Here is a 9,640-nt window from a genome sequence, read left to right as displayed (position 1 = left end):
CTGGCCCTGCAGTACGGGGCTATGATACAGGGCTACACCACACGGGCTGGCCTCTCAGTACAGGGCCTAGGACACATGGGCTGGCTCCACAGTACAGGGCCTAGGACACATGGGCTGGCCCTGGCAATACTGGGCCTGAGACATGGGCTAGTCCCGCAGTACAGGGCTTATGAGTCATGGGCTGGTCTCGCAGTACAGGGCCTATGAGACATGGGCTGACTCTGATGACACAGGATCTGGCCCAGCCGTACAGGGCCTATGACCCATGGCTGGCCCGGCAGAAAGCGGAGGGCCTCCCTCTCCTAGTCAGAGAACCTGACTCCCTCCCCTCAAGCCACGGCGGCCTTTAGCGATGACGTAAGAGAGGCGTGTCCCCGGCGGCCATCTTGGTAGAGAACCCGCCCATCAGCCTGACGTCACGCTTCAGACCCGGCCCACTCAGCGTGCTCGCCACAGAGCCCCTCCCACAGAGCCTGGGACCTACCCGGAGCCGCCCTCCTATTAGCGGAGCGACCCATCAGTCAGGCCTCGGGCCCGCCCCTTGACGGCTCTCTGCCGCCCCGGCAGGGGGCCAGTCTCGGCGGAGCGGGGAGCACGTCATTCGCTGCCGCTCGGGACGGGAGTGAGGCGGCCGCTGCGGGGAGAGGCCGGGGAGCGGCCCGGAGCGGTCCCGCGCAGCCGCGGCCAGGTGAGGGGCGGAGAATCGGGGACGAGGGGGCCTGTGAATAGTAACGAGGGGGCGTGGCCATGAATATTAATTACGGCGGGGCGGTATTAGGAATTGGGCGCCCTCCTGACTCCTCCGCGCGCTCGCGAGTGTTGGGGACCCCGGTGTTCGTTACTGCGGGTCAGGGGATAAGCTGCGTATCGTGCCGCGGGCGGAGGGCGCGGCCATGGCCGGGGGACGGCTCGCGTAGTGTCCATCCGCCGGCCTGTGCATATTAAAGAGTCGGCGTGTGTATACCCTGGGCTAATTATTACTATGACTGAGTATTGGCTCATTAATATGCATGCCGGGGGCCCTAGATACTAGCCCCTGGCTGCGTGGGTGGCCCCTGCCTCAGCAATACCCTGAATAGCTAATGAGGAGGGGGGAGCTCAGTGGTTTGAGCATGGGCCTGCTCACCCCAGGGTTGTGAGTTCAATCCTTGAGGGGGCCATTTGGGATCTGGGGGGGGAAATTGGGGACTGGCCCTGCTTTGAGCAGGGGGTTGGAGTAGATTGAGGTCCCTTCCAGCCTTGAGATTCTGTGAATGAGGGGTTTCAGAGTAGCAGCCGTGTTAGTCTGTATTCGCAAAAAGAAAAGGAGGACTTGTGGCACCTTAGAGACTAACCAATTTATTAGAGCATAAGCTTTCGTGAGCTACAGGGGTGGTTCCTGTTCCTGTTCCTGAGGCACAGGGATTATTGGCCTGGGGCTCGGAGGTGCTGCTTTAGGCCTGCAAAACATCACTGCCTTTTTTTTTTTTTTTATAACAGTGATGCATATTTTTAAGCATTTTTTAATTTTTATCGATTGCAGATTTTCACAGTTGCGAGATGGGAAGGAGGGACGGGGGGCACAGACTGTAACTCGTTAATGACAGCAAGGGTTGACAATCACAAAGTCAAAGCTTTCGAAGCATTAAAACACACATTGTCAATGTCAGAATACATGAAATAAATATCCTTACATCGAACTCTAATAAGTTCCCAAGCAGCGTTTTGCTGGCTTTGCCCATCTGTTAATTGTGATCATCATCCACAGAAATGTTTATTGGCCGTTTGCGGGTGCCCGGTGAAATCAACTTTTACTGATAACACTCTGATTCTTCCAAGCCTACTCTTGTCCATTGGAAGGTGCTGGCTGGGCAGTGGCGGGTGCTGCCCTCAGTTGGGGTCGTGCAGCCTGCAGCCAGGGTAGGCCTCAGTGTAAGGCCTTTCAGAAAGTCCCCTCCCAGCAGCTGTTGGGACAGGATGGTAAATCTGTTTGAAACGCTTGAGTGTTTCCGTAGGGCCGAATCTCAGCCCTTGCTCAGAATTTGAGTGACTAGGCTGTGCACAGGGAGATCTACAGGGCATGGGGGCGGTGGGCAAGGAATCCTCCTCCAGGCTCAGTAGCGCAGGCAGGCATGGCTAGTGGATCTGCTTAGTTAAGGAGCCTTGTCCCAACAGCTGCTAGCCTGGGGTTTATTGGATTTTCTGAAAAGCCTTGAGTTTGCATGGTTGCAGGCTGAACCGCCCAAGCACACAGGGAAGCAGCCCATCTCCAATCCATCCCACCCCTGTCCACCCAGCATCTTCTTATGGTCATGAGTCACTTTACTCCTCCCACATAAACCCTTGCACTGTGGAGTACAGGGAGCCCACCCAGAACACAGTTCTGCAGCATTTGGGGAATGCAACCCCCCGTGTGTGGTCCTACCTCTCTTTTGCTCTCCATAAAGTAGAACTTCATCAGTTCTGCTGCTGCCCTGGAAGGAGTGAGGCCAGGATTTATTTTCTAGTTTGTGATATTCTATACTTTGGGGGAGTGTCCTAGAACCCCCATAGTCCTCATTTTTATATAATCATGATCTTACCTTCCTTTATATCCTTTATATGTATCAGGGGAAAGGTTATGATCCACTGAAAGCCATTTCTCTATCCATATATGTAGGGTGATCAGATGTCCTGTTTTTAAAGGGACAGTCCCGTTTTTTGGGACTTTTTATTATATAGGTGCCTATTACCCCCCATCCCCTGTCCTGTTTTTTCACAGGTGCTATCTGGTAACTCTACATATATGTACATCATTAATGTATATGAAGTATATGTGTTGTATGGTTGTCACTAAAACATGCTGTAAGTTGGGGAATCAGACAGATATTAGCTCCCCAGAGGCAACAGCAAGAAAAGTAACCAACACCGGGGCGGGGTGTCAAACAACCCATCAACAACCATTGTCCAGCAAGAGAGCTGCAATGCAGTGACTCATCTGCATGAGGCCACACCAGGGGAATTGCTCAACCTTGCCTGAAGACTCAGCAATGCCCACCCAGACATGCCTGGACTTGTGTTTTCCAAGCATATGGATTGAGGGTATAAAACCGAATACAGGGGGCCCATGCTTGCCTTTCTCCTTCCCCCATCTATGCTGCAAGCAACAAAGACACTCTGAAGACTCCAACTGAGGGGGCTGGCTCAGATTTCAAGGGTGAAATCTCTGTACTATGAACTGCAATATTCCAGTGGAGTGGGAAAACTGCTTAATCTAGATGTTGCCCAGTCTACTAGGGTTGAGAGTTTAGACTGAGTGCTTATATTTTATTTCTTTTGGTAACTAACTCTGACTTTTTGCCTTTCACTTAATTTCACTTAAAATCTCTTTTTTGTAGTCAATAAATTTGTTTTACTGTTTATCTTTACCAGTGAGTTTATATGAAGTGTGTGGCAAATCTGCTCAGGTTTTGCAAAGGCTGAGGTATATCCACTTTCCATTGATGAAGTGGTGAACCGATTAATAAATCTGCATTGTTCATCTTGAGCAGTGCAAGACAGTATGTTCCTGAGGTACAGTGTTGGGAGCTGGGGAGATTTGTCTCTGGTGCCGTTCTCTGTGTGATTCATGAGTGGCTCTGGGAGCATTCATGCAATCTAGCTGGGCGTTGGGTCTCCAAATGCGGCTGTGTTGAGTGATAACAGCACCTGGAGGGGTTTGGTGCTGGTCACTAGCAAGGCATTATGAGAGACAGCCCAGGCTGGAGAGAGATAAGGGGGCACAGTGGTCCCACAATCCCAGGCTGCACCCCGGGGATCCCGTCACAGCACATTTTCAACTTTGCCTCAAATACCTAGCTAACACCACCTCACAATGAATTCAGCAGCACGAGAAATTAGGCCCGGGAAATCATCTCAAGTTGAATTTCCTTCCTTTACTATCTCCCTATGGCTTGTCTGCTAGAAGTTGTTGATATTTAACTTTGTGTGTTTGTATGGAAAAGTAACTTGGGGAGGGGGAATGTACAGGTAAAGCTTTGATAGTTTGTTGATTCCACTGCATTGTAGACAGATGACTTCTTAGACTGCAGAGTTCTCCAGTAAGAAGGGTGAAAAGGGTTGTGGTGACAGCCGAGAGGGTGGGTTTTGGTTCTACAGAAGCCAAGGAGGGTTTGCAAACTTTGAAAAAACATGTTTAAATCATCATGGGTGAAATAGGTTTGTTGGCAGCTACTAGACTTGTTCATCACTAATACCTTTTTCAAAACTAAATGGAAGTTAGCAAATCTTTTCCTAAAATATGCAGAGCCCAATTGAGTGTCCTCGCTGAACTATGCTCAACACAGAAACAGAATGGAGGTACAGGAAAGGTGGCTTTAAGCTGCCTTTTCACCTCTCCAGACCATGATTATTGTAGCCATGCTGGTCCCAGGATATTAGAGAGACAATGTGGGTAAGGTAAATATATTGTAGTGGACTAAGAGAAGATATTACCTCACCTACTTTGTTTCTCTTTATACTGTGAGGCATCTCACTCACAGCCTAGTTAGGACAGCCTCATGACGGTGCCCCCTAGTGGCTGTGGCCCATTAGTGGCTCTTGAAGCAACTGAGGGTAGCTGGAGCAAAGCAGCACTTAGATTAACCTCCTACTTCCAATATGTTGCTTATGATGGCAGTTGTGAAGGAAGATGGCAAAGATCTGGTTATGTTGGCTATATGTTAGCCAAGGAAACCTCTATGTAAGGATCTTTCCCAGTGGGCAGATCCAGTACCTTTTATGACTCTTTTACACCTCCGGAGCAGCATCAAGAGCGTGTAGGGGAATGGAGAATTCGGCCTGCAGTATATAGCCCAAGAGGAGTAGATTTTTAGGTCTTTTACATCAAAGAAGTCATGTTTCTGTCACTCTTGATACCTTCTCTTAGACTGTCTTAAGAGACCTGCACTCTGTAGTAATGTCATTATTCATCGTTTTCATACGCTGGTCATGAATTTGTATTTCCATTAGGAGACCTCGTTTGATAAAAAGAACTGCTGTTTTGCTGTTGGTTTAAAAACATGTTTATACCACCAGTAGAGGATGTGGCTGTGCACTTTAACATAAATCAGTGAGTAGTACTGGGATGTGTTAAGTGTATGCACTTCTGTGTGGTGACTGATCCTTGTATATATTTTATTTTGTCTTAAAGGTTAAATGAAATGCTTAAAAATGAATAAAACACATCTTTAATGAAATTCAGACTAGGCTTTCAATTTGGTGACGCTGATGTAAATCTGGAGGCTCTGAAATGGGTAGATTCACTCCAAGTGTACTCTTGTATAACTGAAATCAGAATCTGGTCTAGGAGATGTAGACTAACATTTGGTCTGTTATTATTTTTTAAAAAAATCATTCTTTTTGTCATTTCAGGTTGATGTGATTAGATGACTGAGTCATCTGTTTAATGTTTCAGAGTCTGCCATCTTGATATTTTTATGTACACACCATTAGCTTTAATGGGCATGTAGGATGAAAATGAATCCCTTAATAGGTGTCATAGCCCTGGTAAAGCTCCTCCTATTGGAAACTCAACCTGGCTGCTGTATTTGGACCCACATGCTGGGCCTGTGTGATTTTGAGCTCCCCCTGGTCACTGGGTAGGCTCTAGCCACCATCTGTGGCATCTCTGACACACTTCCTGGTCACAAACTCTCTGCCTCAGTTTCCTGGTCACTCTTGAGCATTCTTTGGGATTTTGGCCAGTGTCCTTTCAGGGTTCCAACTCCCCTTTTTCTTGGACCACACTTCTGGTGAAGCCTCAGATGGTGCTTTGGCAACTTAGAAGGTCCCCTCTTTTTCCAAAAGTATGTCCTGTCCCTTTTGTTCCTCCCTTTTAAAGTTCTCCGCCTTTGAGTTTTTAAAAGGCTATTCTCCTTTTGGAGATTTTCTCTTCCTCTCGAGCTCTGGAGAGAACTGGTTTCATGTGGGTTGGAGCTGTCCCTTTGTGCTGCCAGGGCTAGGCCTGTTCATTTGCTGAGAATCCTTAATAACTGTCTTGTTCAAAATTAGACACTAAGGCACCATTCCCTTAATCCTTTGCAGAGGAAGTGTCTGCTAGTCAAGATATTGTCAAGGAGGTTACCTACCTAAATAGTATGGGAACTTATGTTAACATTGGAGAGTCTAGTCTATACAGTACAGGGGTGTTGTTTAACATAATAGTCCTGTGAGTTGGGTATCATCTCTCATGAGTTACCAGCACCATACGAACCAGGTTATTGAGCCCTTATCTCTGAGTGCATTGTCACGTTATTTTCCTTGGCTGCTGTTTGAATTAATTATGAAGTCAGTCTATAGAACAAAATTATCTTCAGTGTTCTTCAGTGAGACCCTACTTATGACCGATGGTTTTTTTCCTGTCATGTATTATTAGCAGAGCTGGCTTCAGCCCGTAAACCCATCAGAAAGAAATAGCATAATCCATCAAAACGATTCCATAACCAACTTCTTCACTTGCATTTCCTGATGTGTTCCAACTGACAGTTTTACATTAACTCTGTTGACGCTAATTTAATCATTAAATCATACTGGTTTTTCCATTTGATAAGCCCCAAATGATGTTTGTATTGGTAGAAAGGGTGGGTTCAGTGTGCAACTTACACTACATATATTTTTTTAAAATCATATTTAATGTTCACATTTTTCTTCTTCAAGTGTGTTCAGTCTTTGCTTTCACAGCGTCCTAGCAGCGATATATTATGACTAATTTGACTATTCCCCCCATCCCCTTCACAAAACTTGCACATATATGTGAGGAGTTTTTTCTATTCAGTGTTGAGGTATTTCCCCCCCCCCCCAAATTACTTGTTTTTCCCATGCTTTTATCCTTCTTTTTTCCTTTCTTCTTCCTCATAGGATTCCATCACTTTTTTGAAAAGATGGGAAATGTGGAAAGCAGTTGCTATGAGAATCACCTTTCAAGGTTTCTTCCTGAGGAAAAGACAGATATTGATGAAGTATTTGATACCTTATCCGGGTTGGATGGATCGGGAGGACTAAAGACTGGAAAAGCTACCAGAAAAGCTGTGACCCTGGCAATGTTAAAGGCAAGAAAACCTATCATGCTTAATATGTCTGTAATGTAATTTATTGAATATTTTTCTAGAGAAGAAATAGAGATTCATGGGTAGTTAATTTTAGGTGTTATTTCATTTTAACTACGTATTAAATATTTATTTTTGAGGAGGATAGACATATTTATTTTTTTTTCTTACAGTTCAAGATTATTAATAACTGAGGTTTATTTGTACTCAGTATCACTTCAGTTGCATCCAACTAAATAAACAACAGGTCTGATTCTGATGTATCTTAGCCCGAATATGAATATGTTTTGCAGAAGCCAACCAATGGAGAGAATATTTCTCTTACCCAGAATTTATGCGTATGTTGTAATTTACAGAATTTCTTGGCAAGTTGTAACATAATTAGATTTATGTTTGGTTATGTCATTCTTGACCGCACTCACAGCCACTAATCTTCACCCTTGTACTGAAGTGAGAACATTTAATTTTGCATGATTAAGCCATGGCTGTCTGTTTTAACACATTAACATATATTACACTTTGTGATTAACTTTGCATTAATTTTCTAATCAAGTAAAAGGAGGAAAAATATTTTTGTAGCATTGATAACTTTAGTGTGACAGCAGTCAAATGTCTAAACTGAAGTAATATTAAAAGTGTGTTTTAATATACACTACAGAATAGGGTCAGTTAAGTAAGAGCTCAGTGAAAAGGGGCATGTGGTTTAGTGATAGGGTACTGAACTGGGATCCAAGAGACCTACTTTATCTTCCCAGCTCTGCCATTAACTTGCTCTGTGAACTTGGGCAAGTAACATCCCCTCTCTATGCCTCTGTTTTCCCAGCTACTCTTTTGACTATATTATCAGTATAGTCCTTGTCCACTGGTGGCAACATATAGGGAATGTGTAGCTACATGCAGCAGTGAAAGGCACTGCCGGGGGAAGGCAGATGGGGCAGTCTCCAGCAGCAGGAAGCTCCCGGAGCCTTTCCCCACTGCCTCTCCTCTGCCAGAGCATCTTCCCATGGCCAGAGTCTTTCCCTGCTATGGGGAATGGCTCTGGCAGAGGGGAGCCAGAGGGACACTACACTGCTAACAGTAGCAGTGTACATGTGGCATGCACTGCTTGGGGCCTGAAGAGAGCCGTGTAGAGTATCTACCCTCAGGTTCTGGCATGCTTCTATTCTACTCGCCTAAGCTGTGCCTCACCATGGACCCTGCTCTTTAAACTCATGCCAACTGAATATGCAGTGTCTGTTCTCTACACGCTACTGTAAGTGTAAATCTACCCTTAGATTGTAAGGGCCAGCTTTTTAAAAGTATTTAACACCTAAAAATGTAGATAGATGCCCAGTGTGATTTTTCAAAAGCACCTAGCTTTCTTTAAAAATCTGTGCCAAAGCTGTTTGGGACAACAACTGTTATTCACTTTTCATTTTTACACTGCCTAGCACAATAAGATTTTAGATGTTACCGTAGTACAAATAGTAATAATGAATGGAGATGGTGAGGGGTACAATAGACATTGCTATTTTGTGTCTTCTCAAGAGATCCATGGCCCATGTAATTAGTTCTCTTCATACCATTCTAGAAAAGGATTCCAAATTCAAATATAGGTGTAAATTTATTTTAAATGTTTATTAGGCATCCGTTTGGAAAAAAATTCAAATCTAATAAATGTCATATCTACCAGTGTGACAAAACAATGCAATAGTAATGGTGGTGACGGGAGCTGGGAAGCAAATAATTTTGCTCTGTGCAGGTGCGACAGCCTTCAGGTAAGATGTTTAGCTAAGCCCTGGTCTCCACTTAAAATTTACATCAACCGAGATACATCACCCAAGGATGGAAAAAATTTACACTCCTGAGTAGAGTAATTAAGCCCCTCAACTCCTGGTGTAGACACAGCTAGGTCAATGGAAAAATTCTTCTGTCGAGCTAGTTGTCACTGCTCGGGGAAGTGGATTATCTACATCAGTGTTTCCCAAACTTGGGACACTGCTTGTTCAGGGAAAGCCCCTGGCGGGCCGGGCCGGTTTGTTTACCTGCTGCATCCGCAGGTTAGGCCGATTGCGGCTCCCACTGACCGTGGTTTGCCACTGCAGGCCAATGGGGGCTGCGGGAAGCTACGCGGGCCAAGGGACGTACCGGCCGCCAGGGCCTTTCCCTGAACAAGCGACGTCCCAAGTTTGGGAAACACTGACCTACATCAATGGAATAGCCCCTTCCATCCATGTGTACACTACACCCTGTAGTGGCATCCTGCAGCTGTGCACTCTAGCAGCCATCGTGTAAACATGGCATAAGTTCCTGCTACTTGTCTCACTTTAAGATCCTATGGCACTTTTAGAAAACTTCTTTATGTACCCGTATCCTAGGTGTCAGTCCCTCTCTCAATATACTATGCTGTAATATCTAAGGGCAGGGCCAACCTAGAAGCTCTACACTGGGGCACCAGTGCCGCTGTAGCACGTCTGGTGAAGATGCTCTGTGCTGACAGGGAAGCGTTCTCCCGTTGGCATAGTGCCAGTGTGGATAGCGCTTGGGTTGCTGTAACTTGCGTCACTCGGTGTTTGTGTCTCTTTTTCACACCCCTGAGCGCCGTAAGTTAGATGGAC

General features: G+C 45.7%; 1 protein-coding gene across 2 annotated transcripts in view; it reads left to right on the top strand.

Annotated features, from left to right (window-relative positions):
* Positions 1-559: 559 nt before the first annotated feature.
* Positions 560-9,640, top strand: part of MEAK7 (MTOR associated protein, eak-7 homolog) — a 23,837-nt gene continuing 14,756 nt past the window's right edge. Inside the window, exons 1-2 of one of the 2 annotated variants that reach the window (XM_084644923.1) lie at positions 560-688; positions 6,856-7,046. In XM_084644923.1, the coding sequence (XP_084501049.1) occupies positions 6,879-7,046 (168 nt within the window). In that variant the 5' untranslated portion in view covers positions 560-688; positions 6,856-6,878. Of the gene's footprint in view, positions 689-3,158; positions 3,176-6,855; positions 7,047-9,640 lie in introns of those variants that run through there. The other variant, XM_084644922.1, reaches the window with a different exon arrangement.

The sequence above is a fragment of the Lepidochelys olivacea genome (genome assembly GCF_965140295.1).
Source record: "Lepidochelys olivacea isolate rLepOli2 genome assembly, chromosome: 12".
Classification (NCBI taxonomy): Eukaryota; Metazoa; Chordata; order Testudines; family Cheloniidae; genus Lepidochelys; species Lepidochelys olivacea.
The sequence above is the reverse complement of the archived record's forward strand: the minus strand, read 5'-3'. Positions and strand labels throughout refer to the sequence as shown.